This window comes from Oryx dammah, unplaced genomic scaffold, assembly GCF_014754425.2.
Source record: "Oryx dammah isolate SB20612 unplaced genomic scaffold, SCBI_Odam_1.1 HiC_scaffold_3, whole genome shotgun sequence".
In the NCBI taxonomy this organism is placed as follows: Eukaryota; Metazoa; Chordata; class Mammalia; order Artiodactyla; family Bovidae; genus Oryx; species Oryx dammah.
The window spans coordinates 23,169,129-23,197,026 of record NW_024070187.1 but is presented as its reverse complement, the minus strand read 5'-3'; the positions used below and the strand labels follow the sequence as shown (position 1 = coordinate 23,197,026).

The 27,898-nt window shown below is 38.8% G+C and overlaps 1 protein-coding gene across 2 annotated transcripts in view; it reads right to left on the bottom strand.

Moving 5' to 3' along the window:
* PPP3CA (protein phosphatase 3 catalytic subunit alpha) overlaps positions 1 to 27,898 on the bottom strand; it is a 326,312-nt gene that overhangs the window by 144,680 nt on the left and 153,734 nt on the right. For both annotated transcript variants that reach the window (XM_040237759.1, XM_040237760.1), the window contains exon 2: positions 11,888 to 12,088. In XM_040237759.1, the coding sequence (XP_040093693.1) occupies positions 11,888 to 12,088 (201 nt within the window). The remainder of the gene's footprint in view (positions 1 to 11,887; positions 12,089 to 27,898) is intronic.

Below are 27,898 nucleotides of genomic sequence, written 5' to 3'. Positions count from 1 at the left end.
TATCTGATAATCTCCTATTCATCACATGGTATTCAAATAGCCAATCAAATTTTACCATTTAAAAATGAAATAAAGAACATACATAATTAGCATTTTAAGGGGAATGCTATATATCTACTTATTTCTCTGAACTAAATTGAGTTTCTTAAAATGGGAACTTGATTGTCAAAGTCAATGCTGTCTTAAGAAAGACTCAGATTATGTTAATAAAGACCAAAGCAAACATACATTTTACTTTGAGAAAACAGAAAAGCAAGGTAAAAAGGATCCTTTGAAGTGGAAACAAAAGTCTTTGCAAGTCATTTCAAAAATATTCTCCTTCATGAGCAATAAACGATATGAGACTGATGGCAGTTCAAATTACCACTAGATGTATCAAATGCATACCACCAGATGGCATCTAAAATCAGATAGCATATTGAGAGATGATGAGTTAATGACATTTGTGAAATGGAATCAAATTCATGAATTCCAAATAGATTTTTAATATTAAAATATCCGACACAAATCGTAAAATCCAAACAACCCAAAAATGTAGTCTGGAATACAACCAAAACATATGAATCTGAAAAGAAAGTCACTGTAAATAAAGTGGTGACCTTGATATATCTTTTTAAATAAATCATTACAAATAGTGCTGTCAGAGAAAAAGAAAACTTCGGTTAGTAAGTTTATGTTTCCTTCATTATTACCTACCAACTTTCTTTCCACGAATCCTAATTTTACTCTATCAGAGGACTTTGTTTATTGCAAATGTAAGACAGACAGTTCAGAGCAGAGAGCAGTAAAGAAATATTAAGAAAATCTTATTAAAAAATGTTTTCCTTTCACCTTCATATATGACTCTCATGAACTTGATGCTTAAAAACTTGGTTTCCAAACCTTAAATACCTTCAGGAACAGAATGAAACAACGCTGCTATGTCTGAAACTGCCTGGTACTTGGACCACAATGTCAAATATGAACAGAAATTAATGACAGAGGAGCATATCATACACCGAACTGGAGTCAAAAACTAACCATGTGATAACAGGAGCTGAAATCTTATTCAGAATACTAAAATACAATATTATTTCATAGAAACCTCTGAAATAGACTTGATTATCCCCTGGATGTGGGGTGTGTTGCTTGCTTTTTTCTATCATCACAAAAGCAGTAAAATCCTACTTTAAAAAATACATTTAACTAGAAATGTCATTTTCATATGATAAAAGCAACATAAAGTTGTTAACTGCTGTTAACAGTTAGCAATTTATTCTTAGACTGGATTTTTGTATTGATATATATATATGTCAATGTGTGTACGTGTGTGTGTGTATCAGTTTCCTTGGAGGCTCAGTGGTAAAGAACCTACCTGCCAATGCAGGAGACGCAAGTTTGATCCCTGGGTCAGGAAGATCCCCTGGAGAAGGAAATGGCAACCCACTCTAGTATTCTTGTATGGGAAATCCCATGGACAGAGGAGCCCAGTGGGCTACAGTCCATGGGGTGGCAAAGAGTTGGACACTACTTAGCTGCTTAACAACAACAACAACGGATTCTATATACACCATCTAGGCTTTAATATGAGGAATGAACACTGGACTTTTTTGAGTTTTCCTTTTTTTCCTTACTCAACAGCTGAATTAGGTCTCAAAACTGTCTGTGGATTCTGCACCTCTGACTTCAGGAGGTGATGCTCAGTCCATGATGCTGGTGGAGAGCCTGACATAGTAGAAGGAAAAGCCACGTGACACCCAAGACAAAAGCAACGCCCGCACTGAACTACCTAACGGGCTCCTCTCAGGGAATCTGTTTTAACATTAGCAAGATGTGTAATGAAAATATTTAATTTATATTTTAAAGAGCACATTTTATATATGAAGATAGTCATTTTCAATAATGGTAAAGCAGTTGTCTCAAAACTGAATATTTTTCTCATATTAATCCACTAATTAAACCACAGATTCTTCTATAAAAAGCTACTTATGACCAGTTCATGTATTTATCCAGTATCTCATTTAGCAAAAATCTTCCACTTCAGCCAGGAGAAAAGAACAGAGTACAAAGAAAACTGCTATTTAAATGATGTTACTGACAACACAGAAACATATGCATAAATACACATATGCATAAATACACATATGCATAAATACACATATACTCTGCTTCAAAGGTTCCTGTGCATTTCCATTATACACACACAATTTACTATGTGCAAATCAGCACTGTATTTACATTAAAATCAGTGTGAAACAGAGGAATATTCACAGAACCATAACATAAAATCCATGGTCTCAGATGTTAACATTTAATAGGATAATAGCCTGAAACAACAACAAAAAATTCAGTACAACATACTGTTGACCCTTGAACAACACAGGTTTGAACCTTGAAGATTCTTTCTTTTTCAATAGGAAACAGTACAGTACTGGAGGTTCGTTGACTTTGTGGGTGCAAAACCTCATGTACATGGGGGGCCAACTGTAAGTTATATGTGCATTTTCAACTCTATAAAGGATCAGCACCCTTCAACCCCTAGTTAAACAAGGGTCAGCTCTAGTTAAATGCCACACTATATGGTTACTCCCAAGTTTAATCATTTCATGAACCCGTAAAATTAATTTCTAACCCCAAATAAAATAGGAATAGACACTATTGAACTGCCTGGGCTTTAATACCAGTTCTAGGACTTTCTAGATCAATAACCTTAGATACAATACTCAAGTTCACTGAGATCCAGTTTCCTCATTGTAAAATTAAGCTGATCACAGCACTTCCTTCATAGGATTGTGTGAAAACTCAGAGTTAAAAAGTACAGTGCTTATAATAGTGAGTGGCAAAAAACAAGAACCTAACAAATGTCAACCTCATAGTAAAAAATAACTCATTAACTTCCTATGGAATATATAAAAAACAATTACTACCTATCATCACCATAGTTTCAGGTACATAAAGAAAGCATTCTCACTAAAATGAAAAAAGACAATTTCACTCTGGACCAGAGAAAACTTTGTTATAGCCCAGTACAAGTCTGTGGCCAGTATGTGGGAAGGTCCAGTAAGAGCCTGTAAACATTACTGGATCACAAGAAAATAAAATCATTGGAATCTAAAATTAACAGGGTTACTTCAACGAGACAATGGAATGTCAGATAAGCTGGAAACACGAATATAATTTGCATTTCCTGTAGACACAGAGAAGTATGTCTAGTTTTCTTTCAAGGTATCCAAATTGTTCTTTCCTTCCCTGGAAGTCTTTCAGTGTTGTTGGAAACATTACTTCTCACAGACTCACAGAATTAAGAAAACAAACTTACGGTTACCAAAGGGGAAGGGAGGGGAAGAGGGACAGTTAGAGAGTTTGGGGTTGACTGTTACATTTAAAATGGATAACCAACAGGGACCTATTGTATAGCACAGGGATTTCTGCTCAGTATTATGTAACAACCTAAATGGGAAAAGAAATTGAAAAAGAATAGATGCATGTGAATGATTTTGCTGTACACCTGAAAGAAACACAACATTGTTAATCAAATATACTCTCATATAAAATTAAAAGTTAAAAAAATTTAAAAATATTAAAAAAACTCACTACTTCTGCCATGGGCGGAGTTCCTCACGCTGGCCCCCGGAACTCCACCCATGGCATACTTCGCTTAAAGTCACAGTAGTATTGATAATAATATATCTCAACCTTCTCCAAAACCATCAGAGTATTATCATTGCAAGCGATCACTGTCAGATTTTAAGCCCAATAGCTTGGGGATTTTTATCTTCCTATGGAAACAACTACAGGCACTGCCTTAACAAACAGTACTGACCCAGGTTACATTTCACAAATAGTGAAATGTACTGACTCATGGCAAACTGAAAATGAACAGGGTGCACTGTGTCTTAAAGAAAAGTATCTCTACATGTAATCATGCTGCAATTGTAATAACTATCAAATGCTTCTTCTAGATGGTGCTATATGTCTACTGATGTTAACAGATTATTACTGACTTGTATACCACACACAAATGCTGAATTCCTAAGGCTCAACTATTCTTAATATAATACTCTGGTGGCTCAGATGGTAAATAATACTATATTCATTACCACACAATTCATTTATAGATGCTTTTGATTCCAGTTTTCCTTCATTTTCGTTTAAAAACAGACCCAGCAGTAACTTTCTACAGTCAGCTCTCAAACAGCTTGTAACGATAAGCACTACAAAATTTCTTCACTGGGAAAAACTATATATACACTGTGCCCCAACCATACTAAGCACTATTGTTTGGTCTTGACCCTTACGTTATTTTAATTTTAATTTGAAATATAATAAATTATAATTGAGTCAAAATAATGTATTCCTCCTATTTCTTGAGAACCTTGAACAGCAAGCTTAGAGAAACTGAAGTCGCTCAGTCGTGTCCGACTCTTTGTGACCCCGTGGACTGTAGCCAGCCAGCCAGGCTCCTCCGTCCATGGGATTCTCCAGGCAAGAATACTGAAGTGGGTTGCCATTTCCTTCTCCAGAGGATCTTCCCGAACCAGGGATCGAACCCAGGTCTCCCACATTGCAGGCAGATGCTTTAACCTCTGAGCCACCAGGGAAGCCCCATAATAAATTATAATTGAGTCAAAATAATGTATTCCTCCTATTTCTTGAGAACCTTGAACAGCAAGCTTAGAATTAATATGTTTTCTGCAGTAATGAACAAGGACAAATTCCAGTCAAATGAACTGAACTGCTTCATTTTTTTCAAAATATAGAGGTAGAATATAGTGTAATAGCTTGGCATGAGTCATGTTGGTAGATGCTTGTGCCTAACACGGTCTTCAGCTTACTATGAGACTTCAAGTCAATACTTAAATCAGTGGTTCCCACAGAGGGGTCCCAGATCAAGGAGGTCATCATGATCTGGGAACCTGTTAGATATTTAAATTATCAGGCCCTAATCCCAGGGACGGGGGAGCCTGGTGGGCTGCCGTCTATGGGGTCGCACAGAGTCGGACACGACTGAAGCAACTTAGCAGCAGCAGCAATCCAGAACTGGCTTCCCAGGAGGCTCAGTGGTACAGAATCTGCCTGCCAAAGCAGGACATGGCGGGTTCAATCTCTGGGTTGGGAAGATCCCCTGGAGGAGGGAATGGCAACCCACTCGTTTTCTTCCCTGGAGAATCCCATGGACAGAGGAGCCTGGAGGCTTAGAGCTCACGGGGGTCTCAAAAGTATGACACAACTTAGTGACTAAACAACAACTCCAGATACTAAATCAGAAAGTCTGGAGGTGAGACTGAGCAATCTGTGTTCCATGAAGCCATCCAGGAGATTGTGATCCATGTTCAAGTTTAAGAAACTCAGATGTAAACTGAGACTCCCTTCTCTCATTTGTAAGACGGGTTTCCTAAGACCAACCTTGCAAAACAAAGGAGGAAAACAAACCAGGGAAAAGGACATGCTCATGCAGTGATCGTCTATCCCTTTAACATCATCTTTAAAAAAAAAATTTTTTAACTCAAGGGCCCCAATTAAGGGGAACATAAACATCAAAAAACTGAGGTGCTGCTGCCGCAGGCTGAGCCTGAAATGTGTTGACCTGCCAGCAGTGGGCTGAGCACCAAAATAGGCCTCTGGCTGCAGGGCAGGCCCTAAAGATTTGACCACTGAAATCACAAGTGGGCAAAATGCCCCAGAAGTAATATTTTATCCTCATATAAACTAAGGCCACGTTGCGTTGATAGTGACAAATGATAGTATAAAGAGAATAAACACTGATCTTTTAGTTCTCAAAAGACACTGGATTCCTACCCGCTACTTCACTCTCCCCAGAGGAAAGGCACGGGGAATTCTCCTAATTGACGTCAGCTGCTGTAAGGGAAGGAATGCCATGACCTTAAACTTGGCCACTGGTTCATTCTCACATCCAGGAACAAAGCCAGAGGGTTCTCCTGGCAACTGCCTGACATGCTAAATGGCAGGCACAGCCACCGAGGGAATCCTTTGCTGCCCTAGGGACAAATCCCCCCCCTGCAGGAAACAGACAGACCAGAGAGATTAGCAGTTTGCCCAGCTGATGCTGGCCGGTCCCCTCGGCCCAGAGAGCAGAAAATGAGTTCTAAATCATTTTCTTTCAAAGACCCAAGCTCCTGGTCTGCGTCTGCTTTATAAATGAGGGAAATGTTCTCTGCTAAGTCAAAGAGAAAAACAGGAAAATATGAGAACTTGAAGGCAAAATGTAATAAATTGGATTCCTGCGTAAATCACCGTACCATATTCAAGAAGTCTTTAATGGATACTGATTAGGTACAAGTTAATCAAACATTTTAAGATCAATGTGAACTATCATTTTTGAAAGGCCCTGTAATCAAAATCAGATCCAATTCTCCTAGCCTGCCAAAATCACTGCTGGGACACCCTGATCAAGGATGAAAGGTTCTTGATCAACAACTCTCCCAAGAGTTCCTCCCCACTCACTCTACTCATTTCATTCAGGATTCTAGCCACAGACTTGACTGTGTAACTCCCCTACTCCAAGACCCTCTCCACTCCCCAGTGCCTGAAGAACAGTAACCAGATGTTTGAATGCTGCTCACAAGAGATTAATATCTGACCCTGACCATCCAGTCTCAGCTTCACCCCCCACCCTTACCCCTCACACCCTTCTGAGACCTTGTCTACCCAGAGCAAACCTCCACGATCATGCCTTCCCACTTTATGAAAAAATACCAGTGTCTTTAATATGCTGTTTGTTGTGTCTGCTCAGAACAGACTTTGCTAAGCTTTTTCACATAGTAAAATTTCACTTATCACACATGCTCCAGTTCAAATATCATGTCATCTGTCAAGACTTTCTTGGCTTCCCTGCAGTCCTTGTTCTGAGTTCCCATACTAGTTCATAGGCTTCTTAATTATAATCCTTAACAGGTTTTATAGTAATTATCTATTTATGTACCTAACTCCCCAGACAGACCCCTTGAGTCATCTAGTCAAGGACTATGTATGCTTCATGTGTTTCATCATTCACAGTTCCTAACCTTCTGAAAGAGTCCTCAGTCTATATTCAGGACAAACAGGGTCCAAGCTATTTAAAAGTTTCAATAACTCAAAGACATAATATAATAATCAATGGACTCTATCAGAGAAACCTTAGCCATTTTGAAGATAGGAAAATTTTTTGGTTTGAAGTTAGCTCTATCCGGTTGCATATTTCTAAATTTGCTTAAAAAAATCTTGGTCATATTCTTTCATTTCATCAGTAGTTTGATGTACATATATTTCAGCAAATACCTGCTTCAGTTTTCTTATATTCTGACCACTGGGAGAGCAGAGACCAGGTCTTACTCACCTGTGTATAACACACACAACCTGTACCAGGTAAATGTTTGGTAAACTGAATTCCCAAATGGGTTGTATCTTAGTTTGGCTACTATTACAAAATATCTTTGACTGGGTGGCTGAAACAACAAACACAGATTTCTCACAGTTCTGGACAGCTGGACAGTACAAGATCAAGTGAGTGAGTGAGTGAAGTCGCTCAGTCGTGTCCGACTCTTTGCGACCCCGTGGACTGTAGCCCACCAGGCTCCTCCATCCATGGGATTCTCCAGGCAAGAATACTGGAGTGGGTTGCCATTTCTTTCTCCAGGGGATCTTCCTGAACCAGGGATCGAACCCAGGTCTCCCGCATTGCAGGCAGATGCTTTAACCTCTGAGCCACCAGGGAAGACCCGTACAAGATCAAGGTGCTAGCATATTCAGTGTTTGGAAAGGGCTCTATTCCTGGTTTGCAGATGGCCACCTTTCTACTGCATCCCCACACGGAGGAAAGAGAAGGGGCTCTCATCTCATGCGCGTCTCATCAGGGCATTAACACCATCATATGGGTCACCCCCAGAACTCATCTAAACACAATCACTTCCCAAAGATGCCACCTTCAAAAATATCACAAAGAGGATTAGGGCTTCAACATATGATTATTGTGGGGACACAAACATTCAGCTCATAACAAACTGCCACACAGATATTTGGCCACATTTTTTAATGATCCATTTGTATGTTTGCAAGGGAACACAGAAAACTTCAACTCAATTAAAAAAAAAGAGAGAGATTCGAAAAGAAGGAAAATACTTTCCTTCACAAAACTGCCTCCAATACAGAAACACATACTTCAAATTAAATCTCTGAAACAGCCATCATTCCAATCAAGCAAGTTAGTTTAGAGAAAAGAGCAAAATGTGACTCATACCTCCCTTGCTTTGATTGGGGACCCATAACTAATCCTCATCTCTACTCCCATGGCAATGGTTCCTGGCTTATCTAAATCTATGCTTCAGGAGGGTAAGGTACACAGAGCTTTATCTCCTTCCCCAGGGGACACATGGGAAGAGCCAGGTTGGGACTAGGCAGTTTCCTGGTCTTTCTCCAAAATCAAAAGTACAGAATTTTAAAGGAAAAAAATCCTAGATGAACGTAAACTTTTTACCACTTTAAAAACAACTGAAGGGGAGGGAATAAGGGAAGTTGGACAGCTTTGTAAATTTAAACATGAAAAAAAAAATGCTAAAGGAATGAAATAGTGTCCAGATTTCAAATTAACAGGACACTAATATCTGGATTTTTCTTTAAGTGGGAGCAAACTATGCATGGATGTTAGTTAGCACAACTCCTCTTTAAACATCTAAGAGTGAAATGTTTTTATTGATAAAAACAATAAGAGGAAAGAAAAGAAGAGGGGAAGCTGGGGAGTGGATTTTGTGCATAATTATAAAATATTTGCCATTTGTTTGGTTTTGTGATGTTACATACCTGCTCCAGTTCAAGTTGAATTCCAAACAAGAAAGTTACTGGTCAGTTCCTACCCACACCACTCACCTTACATTTCAGGAATCTGACATACGTGAGAGACTATTTCTAATACCACTTGAAAACCACCACATGGTCAGGCTTCAGGCTTTTTCTCCCTACATTAGAAGTCCTTGCTTCTCTGCTAAGAGCTTGATTCTTTCCCTTTAATCTTTTTTCACAGATTCTCATTTATAAACTCTAATATTTTCTTTTCCCTCTCTATCCTCTTCTACTTCTTCCTCTTCTACTTTCTCCTCTGAATTGTTTCTTAAGGTCTCCGTTTTACTTAAGTGTGGAATTCTGAACTATATAAAGAATTCACTACCCTGAAGATTCGGAACAATAAACTATGCCTTTTGCTGCATAACCTAGTGTCAGTAAAGTATAACTTTATTGATTCAGTTATTCAAATAATAAACATTCTAAAAATAAAAATTTAGCTGCATGTTCAGCTGTCCAGATGAAATAAGATCTCAGAATAAAATCATATATCATAAAATGTTACAAATAAATTCTAAGAAGTATCTTGAAATACAAAGGTACAGTAAGTTTCTCCAATCAGTATACCCTGATTTTATTTTGTGGTCCTTTGTGTTTCAGCTTGCGAGCTCATGGGTGGGAATGCAAAGCTATGAATTTAGCTTTCTGGTAAATTATATGCAAAAGAAGTTTTTCCCCCCCCCCTTTTAATAGAAATATTAAAATAAATTACCCCTACTACTTTTATTCCATATCTTTATAGAAAAGGGGGAAAGATATCACTACAATGGAATCTTCTACCTTAGAATCATGCCTTCATCAAGAAATAAAACACTTCTCTAGTGAAAGGGTTTTTCCCGCTTGGGTTATATTTCACTAGTGATACATATTTTGTGAGGTTTCCATAGCTACTTTTGTCACTATTTAAAAGACTTTGTATTTTTTCTCCCCCAGGGAAAGTTATACATCATTGAGTCCTGATTTCTAAAGTCTCTTCATATGTATGTTCTGAAATTTGCCAAAGTGACAGCTGCTATCTCTCTAGAAAGAATGACGCCCAACCTCTACTGAGCATGAGGGCAAGTTAGTCAACAGACCCCAAAAAGGTTCAGGGATAAAACATCACGAATTTAACCTTTACAGAATGCCATGTGTTCTCTTAAGACAGAGCCTCATCAAATAGATGAGCTGAGTGCATCCAAGAAAATACATTCCCTTAAATGCTTATTTTACATGTTTTCTTTTAGTTACAATTATCACCTTCCACTCCAGTACTATTGCCTGGAAAATCCCATGGACAGAGGAGCCTGATAGGTTACAGTCCATGGGGTTGCAAAGAGTCGGACACGATTGAGCGATTTCACTTAAATGCTTATTTCACATGTTTTCTTTTAGTTACAATTATCACCTTCATTAACACCTACTGGCTCATTAGTGAATCTAATATGAATTCTTCATTGGAAATCACACATTATCATATGAAATGGAGAAAAAAATTATGATATAACATATACTATTTATCATATTATAATATATCATAATAAAATATTAAACCATTCATTCTTACCAAAACCAAATAATCCAAATGATACAGAGATCATTTAAAGCTACTATTCTGCCATCTATTTATTGGTGGAATATATAGTCAGTTTTTTAAGGTAGCTTCTTTGCTGACGGATTCCATGCTACTATTTATATGTTAAAATTTTCTCATATTTTAGTATCTAAGAAAGTAAAGCATACTCATATTTGTTTTGTTCTTATATGTCCACAGTGTCTGTAAGTCAAAGATAATAAGGCGTGACTGCATTTTAACATATGGACAATGGGGATCATTGTCACGCACACAAGGTAAGTATATAGTTTGATTTATTCACCACTGGTCCAACACTGACTTACCACTAGAGTCAATTTCTCCTGCTCCCTGGCCCCAAACACATTCATTATTTTTCTGAATTACAAATAAGAGAAATATTATGGCTAACCCAAAATAAAATGTATATGTCAATTTCTTTAGAATAGGAATATTCAGAGGTATTATGATCAAAGAAGGTCTAATCTGATATTCAAGAGAGCTTATCTTGCTCCAACCAGTCACCTTCAAAAATATATTTCAAAGCCAATAATATTAAAAGTATATGAAGGTTTGGAAGAAAGAAGCAATCAGTAGTATATATGAAGTATTTCAAAAATCCTTTTTATTTATAAAAGGATAAAATCCTATGTTTAAATTTTTCCCTTTGCCAGAATGATAATAATTAAGGAGAAAATACTTGCTTTTAAGCTTCTCTAAAAACAAATACCTGAAAATTTAGCAAACTTCACCAAGTATAGCTGCAAAGTCTCTACTAACCGACCCTCCATAGCATACTAAACTTTTTGACAAGATTTTAATTTTTATGGTCTAAGAGAAGTTCCACTTATGCAAAGTATGAATCTGCTCTTACGGAGTAAAAGAACAAAAACATTCAAAAAATAGACGTAGTTTTGAGGCACAGAATGCTGTAGGAAGGAGAGAAATTTGGTCTTCTTCCTGAAGTTGAGAGGTTCTCAAACTTTAATGTGCATCAGGGTCACCTACATGACTTGATGAAACGGGTTGTTATGTTTCACCCTAAAAATCTAGAGCAGTATGGTTCTGGGGGGGGGGGCTGAGATGGTCTGTTTAATAAGTTTCCAGGTGATGACGACAGTGATGCTAGTCTAAGGTGAGCTACTGTTCTAACTTAGTCACGTAACCACTGTGGAAATATTCCTATGCGTTGTCTGATCTTTCCCAATGAATACCTTGGATTCTTCATGACAGTTAGTGTTCTACTGACAAAATATCACTTAGTTAAGGTTTAACTTCAGAACACCTCCATCACCTCTAAGCTGTACACTACTCTATAGAGCATCACATCATATGGTTATTTAATACATGAAAATAAAAACATTTTACATATGTATAAAATCTTTAGTTCCTAATGTACAGATTTGGCAGTAAACGAGCAAGATGATGAAGGTCTTTGAAGACTCAGTGGTATCTAGGACTTTTGATTTGAAGTTATAAACAGCAAGGATGGGTTCCAAGTGGACTATCCTCAGGCCTTACCTGTGACTGGAGCATCAATATCCAGCAAGTTTTTTTCCTGTCGAAGAATTGAAGCCCCCTCTGTTATTATTCTCAATGCGACAGTCTCTTCGAGCCTGCCCTCCTTCATGAGATGTGCCTTTAAGATATCCACACGAGGTTTCCCATCGTTATCAAACACTTCTTTTGCCGTAAGCCGGTGACTTGGAGGAAATGGGACAGCTGAAAGAGAAGAAATCAAAGCATCACATTAATTGAAACTCAACAACAGAAGATGCGATAATAACTGCCAAGTATCTATCCCTATCACTCACCCCTATTGGAGCATTTTTAAAGTTCATATCAAAATATGATCCAGGGCTATCAAGAACTAAAGACTGCCTTCCTCAATTCAAGATGTAATATGACTACTGAAAGGAAATGTATAGTTCTTATTCATCCAGTACCTATCTCATTCATCTGAAAGCTACTGATTGAGTGAATAACAAAAACAAGAGTTATTTGTTTGTTAGGCAAAACAGCAGAAGAAAAGCAAAAGAAAAGACTTATTATCCATCCATCCATTCAATTTTGACTCAGGTAAAGATGTTTCTCCACTAAAAAGCAGCCTCCTCCACTGGGATAAGAGGAATGAGGAACAGCCTGCCAGACCAGATTTCCAACCAGTGCGAGTCACATCCCTGAGTAAACTGACTGACTCACTGTTTCAGGAGAGAGCAAGAATCTGAGACTGAAAATGCAAAAACGCACCGAATACCAAACAGAAAATCAGGACTTGTATGTGCATGTATGAAAGAAAACTCTTGACCAGCAGGAGGACAGTATGACATCGAAAAGAGACACTGGCATTTAGGAACAGAGGTTGAACCCAGGTCTTCTGCATTGTAGGCCGATTCTTTACCATCTGAGCCTCCAGAGAAGCCCTAAGAAAGTGTTAGAGGCATAGTCCTCCAGGCTTTTCTGTCCATAGAATCCTCCAGGCAAGAGTACTGGAGTGGGTTGCCATTCCCTTCTCCATCAAACCTGGGTCTTCCACGTTGACAGTAGATTCTTTACCGTCTGATGTAATGTCAGACCCACTTATTGCTCAGACTTAGAGCCAAACATACTCTCTTCCAACCATGCACCTGACTTTTTAACAGTAAGACAGGCTCTTGCAGCTACTGTCATTCTTCACATCTCTGAATACATTCATTCCCTCACTCAGCCAGAGGATAGTCACTAAATTCCTACAATGCGCCAGGACATCCAAAGGTCCATGATCAGAGATCGTATTATAAAGGTTAATAAATGGCAAATAAGTCCGTCAGTGGGGGAAACTCATTATTTCTTTACTTTACACAAGGGTTCATTTACAGGGTAACTCAGACCTATCAGAAACATCGGAAGAAGCACCAACACTGTTTCATATTAACTTTCACCTGCCATGAGCAATATGCCATATGCATAAGAACTCCATATGAAACTCCTCTCTTAATGTTATGGATTAAACGTATGCCACTTACCTCCTAAGAGTGTCTCTCAAAGAAGCAAGATTTAGAGTAGACCTATGCCAAGACATTGTGTGCAATCTAACAGCACAGATTTGTTATCCAAGAGAAATTACAGCTACTTAAGAAAGAAGAAAAATCAGGAAATGAACATGTACTAATGGATGCACGCTTCGTTTTCCTAACAATCCAGCATATCTACTGAACTATGCCACCAAGATGAAGTGGCAGCAGCATGTGTAGAGCTTTCTTGGTCAGATGAACCGGGGTGCAAACCTTGGCACAGAGCCCTCACCAGCTACACGACCCTAGGAAGCTAAATAACCTCCTTTGGCTTCAGTTAAGTCATACCAACTCAGTGGACATGAATTTGAGCGAACTCCAGGAGTTAGTGAAGGACAGGGAAGCCTGGTGTGCTGCAGTCCATGGGGTCACAAAAAGTTGGACACAACTTAGCAACTGAACAACAACCTCACCTGTAAACTGGGGATTATATCTATCTGAGGACTTTTATAATAACTAAAGTAAATAGTAACAGTAGTAGCTAACATTTATAGAGTGTTTTATTTTATGCCAGGCATTGTTTGGGTAATAAAGTCAGACACAACAATAAAGCTGTAAGATGAGTAAGGCATAAGTACAAGTGTTTACATATAACTTATTCAGTCCCTGTAACATTACTCTGGGGGAGAAACTTGAGACAAAAATCTTAAACACCTTGCCCAAGATAATCACCTAGTGATTTATATGTAAGACCAATTGAGCGTAAACTCTGGCAGTCTGATGCCAGAATACTTGTGTTAACAGCTTCGCCACACTGCTTCCCAGAAAGTACTTAAGACAGTGCTTCATAATTAAAAAGTGATGAGTAAACTTCTTTCTAGAACAGAAGTTCCAATGAATCCTGAGAGATATTTCTTATAAAGACCATTTTTATTTTCAAAAATTATTTGGAACAGCTTATAGTAGAACAGGTATATAATACAAAAGCAAAAGGTGAAATAAAAGACAAAATGCACACAGAAAAGGAATCACAAATCTAGTACGCTATTTGGCTGTGCTGTGAACAATGTCTACATAGTTATGTGTGCTGTGCTTAGTCGCTCAGTCGTGTCCGACTCTTGGCAGTCCCATGGACTGTAGCCCTCCAGGCTCCTCTGTCCATGCGGATTCCCCAGGCAAGAATAGTGGAGTGGTTTGCCATGCCCTCCTCCAGGGGATCTTCTAGTCATAATGCTGTGAAAACCAATATTGATAACCTTAAATACACCCATTACTAAAATGTCTGTATTATTTTGGTAAGTGTGGTAAGTCCTGCTGGGTACAGAGTACAAACTATAATCAAAAGAGCAGAGGGCTTTCCCCACTATATCTCTTAAGTTGTATGATTTTTTCTCCAGTGTTTTGTTTTATACAGGTTTTGAATTTCTTTAATTTTTACTGTGTGTACTGAATACTGCATATGTACTATTCTAATTGCTTGCTCTAATTTACCACAAATAAAAGACCTGTTAGTCACATACCATAAAAAAAGAGTAAAAAAAAAAAAAAAAAAGCATAACATCAAGCATAGTATAAAAGAAAGTTCAATAATTAAATGAAGAGGAGAAAAAAGAAAAAATGAAGTCATTAGACTTCTGGCACTTGGGGAGTATTTTGTTCATTTTGTTTCTTTGCCCTCCCTTCTTTTCTTGCCTAACAAAATGTGCAAACATTTCAGTGGCCATATTTCTTTACCTGGGTCTTTATATTAGGTTTGAAATTAGAAAACACCTTACCTGGTAGCTACTCAAAATTCCCCAGAGGTATCAGAGGGGTAGAAATGAGGGAACTTCAAAAGGACACTTGGGGTAAGACCATGAGGTTATTTTTTTTTTTTCCCCCTCTAGAGAGTTTCTAAGGACAACTGTCAAGGTATAAGTGACTCTGCAAAACTGTCAGGTAAGAACCATTGGAACATAGAAGGGAAGGAGGCTGGTTTATTGGTAGGCACTGGGTCTCTGTCACACACACACTGTGTATGTGTTCAGTTGTTCAGTCGTGTCTGACTCTTTGCAGCCCTGTGGACTGTAGGCCCCCAGGCTCCTCTGTCGATGGCATTCTCCAGGCAGGAATACTGGAGTGATTTGCCATTTCCTACTCCAGGGGTCTTCCCAACCCAGGGATCAACCCCATATCTCTTGCGTCTCCTGCTTTGCAGGCAGATTCTTTACCATTAGCACCACCACATACTAGTGGCCTTATTAAATTTTAAAGGGGTCAAAGGTTAAAAATAGCTGAAGCATTTAAGAAGGTGAGGGGCAAAAGGAGAGCACCCCAGGTAGGGCATGACCTTCATGAATTAGACTTTCTCCAAGTCGCTAGACTCTCCCAAGGCCAAGATCACTGCAGTAACAGATGCTCCCACCTTTCACTGCATCTCTTACCTGCCAGTAACTGCTATTCCTAAGGTAAATGGTGAAGGTAAAGCCACCTGCATTGAGATACTGGAAATGGTTCCAAATAAACAACAGTGAGAAAAAAGAGGGAAAAGGCCAATCAGAGGTCTCTATTTCCAACCAAATGATAGAGACACTGATAGGATGGGCTCCTTAACCAGTTAAACAGATGGCAAGGCCTGCAGGGAACCAAGATGCAGTCAGCCAGAGAGAAGTTTTCTAGGACAAAACTAAGAGTGGGCTAATATTTGTGTATTTGTGCACCTTTTGGCTTAATAAAGAAAATATCAGCCATACAAAGGTCACATTTATTTGCTTTCTCTTCTCACCCAGCGTCCTACAAACAGACCTGTGCCAAATACTGAACAAAAACTTTATGGACCAATCAGTCCAACGTGCTTAGAAAACATATCTTCCATTAACTCACTGTATTTTCTTTGGGCTCCAAAATCACTGCAGACAGTGACTGCAGCCATGAAATTAAAAGACACTTGCTCCTTGGAAGGAAAGCTATGACAAACCTAGACAGCATATTAAAAAGCAGAGATATCAATTTGCTGACAAAGGTCCTTATAGTCAAAGCTATGGTGTTTGCAGTAGGCATGTATGGATGTAAGAGATGGACCATAAAGAAGGCTGAATGCCAAAGAATTGATGCTTTTGAATTGTCGTGCTGAAGAAAATTCTTGAGAGTCTCATGGACAGGAAAGGAGATCAAACCAGTGAATCCTAAATGAAATCAACCCTGAATATTCATTGGAAGGACTGATACCGAAGTTGAAGCTCCAATACTTTGGCCATCTGATGTGGAAAGCCTACTCATTGGAAACTACTCTGAGGCTGGGAAAGACCAAGGGCTGGAGGAGAAGGGGATGACAGAGAATAAATGGTTAGATGGCATCATTCAACCATGACTCAATGGACATGAGTTTGAGCAAGATCTGGTAGACGGTGAAGGACAGGGAAGCCTTTGCAGTCCATGGGGTTGCAAGGAATCAGACATGACTGAGACACTGAACAACACTTGATACAACAAATAGGATTACCCCTTCCTTCCTTCCCTTCGAGTATGACCACAGGCCGCTTTCAATGGTACATGAGCAGGCCAAGATTGGAAGATTTAAGTTTGCGCATGCTAATAAAAATTCTGAAATAACTGTTGATGTTTGGGTTGACTCCAAAACAATTTTCTTAAAATTGCCCGTTAAGAATATGGTGTCACCAAAGACTTCTTAGAAGCATCCTAAAAATAACCAGAAACCTTCTCAGCTTTCCCTACTTCATAATTCCCACTCAGTGTCTTTTTTGTTATTGTTGTCAAATAAAAGCAAAGTAGCTAAAATATGGGACATGTAAGTCCTTGCCTGATTCCTGCCACAAATTACGAAGTTAAATGCAGACAACATGCTGGACTAGGATTGTGTTCCCATGTCACTGACTGTGGAAACCTGTCAAAGACACATTTCCAACAGATAGAATACAATATTGCCTCTTTCCTATTAGTTGATGCCTCCAGAGTGTTCATCTATCTGATGGAGTACGTGTGTTCGTGTGTGCTCTCAGCCGTGATCAACTCTTTGCAACCCCGTGGACTGTAGCCTGCCAGGATCCTCTGTCAAAGGCAAGAACACTGGAGTGGGTTGCCACTTCCCAACCCAGGTATCAAACCTGCATTTCCTGCACTGGCAGGCAGATTCCTTATCCCTTGCCCCCTGGGAAGCCTTGCTATCTGATAGGGAGGAAGGTTAACAGTCTAGGAACCAAAGTCACATGCATCCAATATTGGCATCTATATAACAATTATTGAAAGCAAAAGTGAAAGTGAAGTCGCTCAGTCATGTCCGACTCTTTGCGACCCCATGGACTGTAGCCCACCAGGCTCCTCTGTCCATGGGATTCTCCAGGCAAGAATACTGGAGTGGGGTGCCATCTCCTTCTCCAGGGCATCTTCCCGACCCAGGGATCAAACCCAGGTCTCCGGCATTGCAGGCACATGTTTTAACCTTGAAGGTCTTGTCAATTAGGCATTCACCAGTAGAGAAACTCACTCCAAGTCGAAAAAGCCTGCAGCCAGAGTATTCTTAGCCCTGGGTTCTGGCTGACTATGTGGACCACACCTCCAGGGTCAGGGTCCCCTGAGAGTTGGGCTAAAAGTCAGTTTTACACAACTACGAGGTTGCCTCAGTAGCCACAGGTGATCTGTATCACTCTGTGGTAGACGCAGGTACCTGACTTTCTGTTTCTCAACTCTGAGCCACTGTGACCACTGCTGAAGGAATTCCTACAATTTGACAAGAGGTATTCATGAGTCACCATCATGGTGACACCTCCCTTCCCTGGAAGGAAAAGGAGGATACCTGCTGCCTGACCTCTTCCTGGACTAGTCTTACAAATGCTGACAAGAGAGAACCACAGGCGTAAGAAAACATTGAACCAAGTGATTTTTCAAATCTTGGTTTGGCTTTAAAGTGTTTGTTTGTTTCCTCAAACAAAATGACACCCAGAAATGTAAGGATATCCAAAGGAAACAAGAGCCTAAAGCAGATTGTTTATTTCCCTTCTTCCTTATGGTGGCTGTTAAAGTGTGCTCACAAAATCGTGGGACTCTTTGGAGTAAAATGAGAAAACTCCCAATTTAAACCAACTGCTGAGCCCCCACAGTAAACACGAAGGACATGAAGTCCAACAGAGGAACAGTGACCTGTCCAAGGTCACAGGATTAGTCGGTGGCAAAACCAACACTCCATTTAGGTCCCCTGGTCCAACACTTTACCCTCCAGGTCTGCTCTGTCCAGAACAGAGTTTACTGGCCACATGATGGCCGAACACTTGGAGAGTAGTCAGTTCAAACCAAGCAGTGCTATGAAGCTACAAGACACCCTGAATTTAGAACACTTGATACAAGGGGGAAAAGACTGTAAAATATCCCTTTTAACATTCCTATTCTAATTACATGTTTTAATAATAAGATCTATTGGGCTACATAATAGGTCCTATTAAAATTATTTCAAACTCTTCCTCTTTTTAATTTCACTACTGCTGCTGGTGCGAAGTCACTTCAGTTGTGTCCGACTCTGTGCGACCCCGTGGACGGCAGCCCACCATGTTCCTCTGTCCCCCGGATTCTCCAGGCAGGAATACTGGAGTGGGCTGCCATTTCCTTCTCTAATTTCACTACTAGAATATTTAAATTGCATAAATGGTTTACATTCCATTATTATTGAACAGTGATACAGGCTTCTGAACAAGTAAATGAGAACAGGGTGAGTGGTGGGAAGTATATTCTTCACTGTTTCTCCTCTTTACACTTCAGTTCCTGCAAAACTTCAAACTATCTCAAAAATGACTGCACATTGGAATTGCTTTTAAAAATAAATGATGCCAGGCTCAGCCTCTAGAGTTTCTGATTTAACTTGTCTCGGGTAGGGTCAGGACAGTGGCAGGTTTTTAACAGAAGTCCGGGAATATTAATGTGAAGTCCAGGTGGAGATTCACTGACCTATCTATATCCTAAGTAAAGATGAACAAAACGCCAGGCAGTTTAATTCCCCCACCTAAACATATGCTCCACCATGTCAATCAGCAGCAGCAGATACAATGTCTCTCTGCAAGTGCAGACCTCTATTTCATCTCTCTCTGTAATAAGAACGTGTCCAGGATCAACTCTGTCCCATATTTCACATGGCTACTGTCTGTACAAGGCCTGTCTGAGATACTTATGTCACCACACACTAAGAGAACAGCTTAAGAAGATCACACGTCACACATAACTTAAAACACATTCTCGCCTGGCCTCCATAGACGGGTACTCCATTTATTCCCTCCTGGACACTGGTATATGTCACAAACTATTATTCTAATCTAACCATATCAATCAATCAATCGATTGGCCATCATGTCTTTTAAGCACCTACTATGCACTGTATTGGGCTTCCCAGGTGCAATGGTAGCTAGTGGGACCACTAGGATGCTAACGGTAAAGAATCTAGGACACTAGGATGCTAGTGGTAAAGAACCTACTTGCCAATGCAGGAGACAGGGGTTCGATCCCTGGGTCAGGAGGATCCCCTGGAGGAGGAAATGGAAACCCACACCGTGGACAGAGGAGCCTGGCAGGCTACAGTCCATAGGGTCCCAAAGAATCAGACACAGCTGAAGCGACCTAGCACGCGTATGCACTCTACTCCATGCTATTCAGTGACAAGGGTCAGGGAGAAGTGAGCGAAGGAAAACAAACACAAGCAAAGCCAGACTCTAATGAGCTTGCTATGCAGTATAATCATTAGCTTTTGCTTTAGATAGATGGTAACGTGATAAACTGCAAAACCTAAGAGCAAAATTTAAAGAAAATGAGAGATGATATAAGCAGTAAGGAAACGTCTTTATGTACCTTAAATTTATGCTTGTGTTCCTAGAAACCTTACCTATAGTCACACATTTCTTTTCTCTAAAGTACTGAATAAATATCTAATTCTTTAGATGACTCTGTCTTGAAAGTAAGTAATAAAAACCAGAATATGCTAATTGTAAGATACAGTATTCCAGGTGCAAAATACAAAAGTAGCTGCATCATCAATTAATACATGGAGTCTGATCTTATTTCTAAACAGAGTGACTGAAGTGAAAGTCACTCAGTCATGTCTGACGCTTTGAGACCCCATAGTCCATGGAATTCTCCAGGCCAGAATACTGGAGTGGGTAGCCTTTCCCTTCTTCAAGGGATCTTCTCAACCCAGGGATTGAACCCAAGTCTCCTGCATTGCAGCCAGATTCTTTACCAAGCTGAGCCACAAGGGAAGCCCAATCAAAGTGATGGGGTACATAAGAGGAAATATTAGTGATTTTTTACTAAATTTTCTTTGGGTTCTAACACTGAGCAATTAGGTTTGTTCTACATTCTTCTAGGTTTAAAAATATTCTATCACTATGAGGATTACATAGTTGTTATCCATGCACAGAATGTCTATATGCAAAAAACATGTTGTGTGGGAAAGAGAGCTTAAAAATTAACCACAGCTGGCCTTTAAGAAAAACTGTAGAAAGGTATTTACTAGGTTCCAACTTATGCTACTCCTGTGGATATTCATTACTTGTTTTTTGAAAGCCTATGGCTTTCATTATAGATATTGGTGATGGTGGTTGTTTAGTTGCTAAATTGTGCCCGACTCTTTGAGACCCAATGGACTGCAGTCTGTCAGGCTCCTCCGTCCATATGGGATTTCCCAGGCAAGACTACTGGAGTTGGTTGCCATTTCTTTCTCCAGGGGATCTTTCAGATCCAGGGAGCAAACTCGCTTCTCCTGCTTGGAAGGAAGATTCTTCACCAATGAAGCCCATTATATGTTGTTGTCAAATTAAAATATGCTTGTCCATCTCAAGTACGGTTGGCCATTAATCTTGTAAAGAGAGACATGCGGCCCCACTTAAGCTAAAAAATTCTTCACTTAGGTTTATAAATAAAACTTCAATTTATTAACTTATTGTTGGTTTTTTTCCCCTCATTTATCCTTAGCAGATACCTCTTCACCCATCCTCTCTGAATACTACCGCACAGATCCTGAGCTTTAAAATGTATTCAGTGTACATGTACTGATCATTTCACTAGCGAACTGAACACCTCACTTGCTTCTCTTGAATGTTTACATGCATATAATGTACAACACAATGGTAATAAAAGGGCACTCTGGTACTGGAGATATTTATTAAAACAAGCAATTTATTTCTCTGACTTACAAAACATATTATATATAGTACTTTCTGAACCTAAATCTGAAATGTACTAAATGCAATTCTTTAATAAAGATCAGATATGAATTAATGCAAATAATTATTTTTCCAACAACAAGGGATTAGTAATTAATGAAAATGTGTACCTTAATGATCAGAAGCTCTTTTAACTGTCTGAATTTCAAAATAATTTTCCTTTAAAAATACCCATTAATGTATAGCCACTCCCTATCCTTTCCACGTACAGCGTTTCTTATTTTTCTGGCCACTACATGTTCTTGAATAGGAGGACTCAAAGACATGGTCCACAGCTCGCTCCACATGAGGTCCTGGGCTGTTCTATCACAAAACTCCTTTGAAGCTGTGATATTTTGTTTAGCTCATTTAATTACTAGAAAAATTGCAAGTGGCTTACATAATGAATTATGCAATAATGATTCAACATGAAAGATTACTTAACAGTCTTATTTTAACTTTCAAAATATCTCAGCATTATGTTAAAACTAAAATGAAATATGATTTTTTAGAAAAAATTTGAAAGTATGTGCACAAGTTCTGTGATTAACCTGTGGGTAAGGCCAATAATAAATTATATTATATATGTACAAGATAAAAACAAAATTATATTTAGTGGTACTGATACATGATATTGAATATTTAAACTAAGAATTTAAATTAAATATTAGATGTTTTAGTTTAGATATTTAAATTATTTATTTTAAATGTCTTAATATATAATTGAAGATGCATTGTTTTAAAAGATGTGATCTTTTTAGTTTGATTAATTTTGTTTGGTCTTGATTTTAAATAAAGACAGCCATATCATTTATACCAGTAGGTACCCCAGCTAAACTGAATTTCAGAACTAGATGAAATGGCTACAGCAATATTTTCACCAAAGGGTATTTATAGTAATCTTTGGACTAGTAAATTTACAGCAATACATTAAATTCCATTCACTTGGATCCACTTACATAGAAGGCTTTTTACTTATTTATTTTTTGCCTTGAACATTTTCTTTTTCTCTGGAGATATATGTTACAGGAGGAGATAAAAATCAAGAAACAAACAAGACACTTTAAGACAAGATGAATTTATCTCCCAACTGAGCATATCCCTATGAACACAATAATTATCCCTTAGGAATGAAGAGTATCCAGGGATTCTAAAACTTTATTTAACCCAAGACATACTTTATCATTCAGAAATTCTCAACTCCATGGCCTAAGACATGAAATATAAGGAAGGATTTAACTTGAACTGGAGTTGAACTACTTGATTAGACATTTGTTAATAAATGTAAACTTTGGAAATCTGTGCATTTAAAATAGCAAACCTGAAAAACATAATGTGTGCCTCTTAATCATCAACCCTAAACTTGTAAGTTAATATTAAAAAAATCAGTCTATGCCCACACACAATTCTTTCAAGTTCATTACTCAGCTGTCGATGCGCACACATTTTCTATGCCCATGTGCCCACCCAAGGTTCCTGGTGGTTATTAAGTGTCTACAGACACCAGAATATTTTTTTTTTTTTTAATGAATAGGCTCTCTCTTCTTTGAAAGATCTTGATGAAATGGCAAATCTATGACCTAATGATATCAAATGACGTAAATCCTAAGTGGCAATTTAAGGATGTTACCATGTTACCACTTTTGCATAACTGTTTAAAAAACAATGAATTTGGCATGTAGCCTTATATCTGTGTGCCACAATGAAGCAAAGATTGAAATACTTTACCTCAGAGTCACCCTCCAGAGAGCCAAGGGCAGAAGCTAAATTCCCAGGTTTGCCCTTAATTGCCCAGCTTTCTCGCTCTGCGCCCCTTACTCCCCACAGGCTCACTCGTGAAACATCGGGCCCTCTGGGCTGCCCAGTGTTCTAGTAATGCTTACAGTGGTTGCTTCACTCTGAGGACCAGACCTGCTTTCATCCACACTCTCTGGTCTGCCTTTTCTAAGAACCACCCACTCACATGAATAATACAGAAGCATACAGGAGGCCCCAGTGCTCTGTACCTCAAATATGTACTCCCCAAATCATGATCTTCACACATCTAATTAAAACCTGGAATGCTCTAGTGAATACCACCCACAATTGTACCCTCTCAAACTTCATTTTCATGTAATTCATTTATCCTCAAAATGTACTTGTCAGTTTTTATTTTAAATCAAACATTCATTTCTTAATCTATCTGATGGAGAATGTCTGATTTCATAATAAAGCTGCAACAGACTGCATTCCCTTCCTCAATAAAGAAGTACTCTTAAGAAAGATTTTCCACTCTTAAGCAGCACATATTTGGTGCATAAAGAAAATTCTCAAATAACTAAAGAAATAGATTACTGGGATTATAATGCCAATTGCAAAATTACAGATAACACTTAATTTCAACCTTTAATGAATCAATCATCACTATTCAAAAAAAAAATCAGAATAAGTAGAAAGATAACGATCAAGTCCCACTGAAGGTGTAAGTCCAGTGCCCTGGCATTTGATAGATATTCAATCAATATGTTTTTGAAGGAATGCAAAAATGACTTTTTTTCCTCCTTATTCACTCAGAATTTGGATAAAACTTCTGTGGCACTAGAAGTACAGACAGTCCCCAATTTACAGCAGTTCAGCATATGATTTTTAATTTTTCAACTTTACCACAATACCAAAGATACGCATTTGGTAGAAACTGTACTAATTTTGAATTTTGATCTTTCCCCAGGTAGTGATATGCAGTATAATACTCTCTTTGACCCAGGCTCCCAATCAGCCAAGCATTAATGATACTTGAACAATCACTCTGTTTTCCTCTTTCAGTATTCAATAAATTATGTGAGATATTCAATGTTTTATTATAAAAATAGGCTTTATGTTAGATAATTTTGCCCAATGTAGGCTATAGTAAGTGTTCTGACCATGTTTAAGGTAGGCTAGACTAGGCTAGGAGAAGGATATGGCAACCCACTCCAGCATTCTTGCCTGGAGAATCCTGCGGATGGAGGAGCCTAGTGGGCTGCTGACCATAGGGTCACACAGAGTCGGACATGACTGAAGCAACTTAGCATGCATACGTGCATTGGAGAAGGAAATGGCAACCCACTCCAGTATTCTTGCCTGGGGAATCCCAAGGACAGAGAAGCCTGGTGGGCTGCTGTCTATGGGGTTGCACAGAGTCGGACACGACTGAAGCGACTTAGCAGCAGCAGCAGCAGCAGCAGCAGACTAAGCTATGATATTTGGTAGATTAGATGTATGTACGAAATAAATTTTCAGCTTACCATATTTTTGACTTAGTATTGATTTACTGGATTTATTAAATAAATGATGGATTTATTCTATCATAAGTTGAAGAAGATCTGTAGTTTAAGATGAAGAAATAGAAAACAATGGCTTTGTTTAGATCTAAAAGTATGTACATAATTATAAAAAGGATAATCAATGGCCAAAATAACTCAAACTGAAAACTTTATAAAATGTGTCTTTAAAAGTCATTACAAGATTTCTTGTCATTACAAGAAAATGACCAAGAATGTCAGCTGGTGGGGTGAGAGTTAGAGGACAATTCCCAAGATGAAACACACAGACACGGTCAAAAGGGAGCAACAAAGAAAACTGGAAAGGAAAAGGCAAACAATCACTACAAAAAGTTTGAAGTACTCAATTTTTTTAAAAGTCATTTCACTTTGAAACTTCATTTTTTTGGCCACGTCGCACAGCTCACAGGATTCCCCAGTGAGGGATTGAACCCCCACCTTCAGCAGTGGCAGTTAGTGCAGAGTCCTGACCACGGGACTGCCAGGCAAGTCCCCAGGACTGAATGTTTTAATACCACATGTGAAGATCATAAACGAAATCTGTTGCTATCTGTGATGTAAAACTGACCCAATAATAATAAAGACAACATCACATTGCTACAATAGTCCTTTGGTGTTTTTAAGCTCATAAAGCACTATCCTCTGGAATTTCAGGGAGCCATTCAAACATTTCCTTTAAAAAGAACATTTTCTCGTTTATAAGAATACTATTAAGATTGTATATATATATATTTACTGAAGTATGTGTCAGTAAAAAAGGCTGTTTTCATTGTTAAACTTGAGATATCTGAGACTTAATAGGCTAACACTTCCTCAGCATCTCAAAGTGTCAGAAGTAGTTCAGGACTTCTATTCCTCTCTTTTTAGTATCTGTTTGACAAGCTATCACTACCAGTCAGAATGAATTCAAATCTTACTTGTAGACACAAGTGAAAAATTTATAGTGAAATGCAGCTGTCAAGAATAGCTAAAAACTAGGTTATCTAACTATTCTAAGCACATATACAATGACCAACAGGGCAACGAAATTCTCATGATATATGACTTTGGGTCATGGTTCCCTAAAACATCTCAAAAGCTTCAGTTTCATAAATTTTTCACTGTCCAAGTTAAGGATACTCATTTGAGCATGATGGTGAATCATTTAAGTAGTACTGTTAGTGCTTTTCTTAAAGTCACATGTGCAGAATTCACAACTGGAAGACTTATTTAGAAGCATAGTATTTTTTTTTTATTACCACATCATTTAACATCATGGCTTGCCTTATATCCCTACTCAAGAAATAATCATGATTAAAAGTATAACTACTCACAGGTTAATGCGAGTGTAAGATAAAGGATACATCCAGTGAAAAGTAATCTTACACATACATACACATCAAATGGTACACCAGTGTATGTTACTCTAACAACTGAGTTGTGTGTGTATTTTTTAAATCCCATGAAACATGATAACACTCCACTTTTCATTGCTCTGGTTCCCATCATCTTCACTAACCACAGTGCAATTACACACTCAGAAGCTGAGTAATCAAAACTTGAGCTAGGCTGAGAACGCCACAACATCTGTGCCCATTACTCCATAGGAAGGGAATGGAGGCATTCTCAGAATACTAAATAGAAAAGGATGGTGCCGGGCATGACTAAGCATTTGTGTGCAGAGTTCTATGTTTCACAACAGCTCTGGAGGTTAGCAGGACACATCCATGGTATTCATAATGATATACATTCTACACTTCATAAATATCTTATTCTACATTACCAGACAATAAACTATTACGAAGAGAAAAGGTATAATACAATTTTGAGACACTTTCATTAAATAGAATTTTAAATAATTTAAGTGTTTAAAAGAGATATGTCCCAGTTCAGTTTAGTTCAGTTGCTCAGTCGTGTCCAGCTCTTTGCAACCCCATGGACTGCAGCACACCAGGCCTCCCTGTCCATCACCAACTCCCAGAGTCCACCCAAACTCATGTCCATCAGAGTCAGTGATGCCATCCAGCCATCTCATCCTCTGTCGTCCCCTTCTCCTCCTGCCTTCAATCTTTCCCAGCATCAGGGTCCTTTCCATGTCTCAGTTATGTGATAATTTCACTTTCGGTATAATATCTCCCTCCTTAATCAAAGCACATGCATGAAGGTTTACCCCTGTCACCAAGTCTTGTACAGCTTTGTGACCCCAGGGACTGTAGCCCACCAGGCTCCTTTGTCCACGCACAGGATCTTCCAGGCAGTAATACTGGAGTGGGTTGCCATTTCCTTCTCCAGGGGATCTTCCCAACCCAGGGATAGAACCCCTGTCTCCTGTGTCTCTTGCGTTGTAGGCAGATTCTTTACCCACTGAGCCATCAGGGAAGTCCCACATGCAGGGATATATGTATTGCCAATTATTTTTAAGAATATAAAAGGTCCTCATTCCCCAAAATCTGCATTTAGCCATTCATGCTGCTGAGTCACTTCAGTCGTGTCCAACTCTGTGCGACCCCATAGACAGCAGCCCACCAGGCTCCCCCGTCCCTGGGATTCTCCAGGCAAGAACACTGGAGTGGGCTGCCATTTCCTTCTCCAATGCATGAAAGTGAAAAGTCAAAGTGAAGTTGCTCAGTCGTGTCCGACCCTCAGCGACCCCATGGACTGCAGCCTTCCAGGCACCTCCATCCATGGGATTTTCCGGGCAAGAGTACTGGAGTGGGGTGCCATTGCCTTTTCCGTTAGTCATTCATAAGGAAAGTCAAAATAGTCTTTGATTTGCTAATACTCTATAGAATAGATATATTTTTTAAATGATATACAGAGTACACACAAGTACTGAATAAAGAAAAATGTCATAAAGATTTTATCCATTACATAAATGCAAACTAACTGAAAACAACTTTCATTTATAAGCCTGAAGTCTGAGAAAATACAGAAATCTCTAACGTTGGTTTTCTAACTTTCTTCTTCAAAACTAACTGGTTAAAATCATGATTTTTGTACATTTACACAAAGAAATGATTTCTCCTTTTATAATGGAGACTTTAACAGTGCTAAGTGGAGTAAAAGTTTAGGGGGAAATTAAAG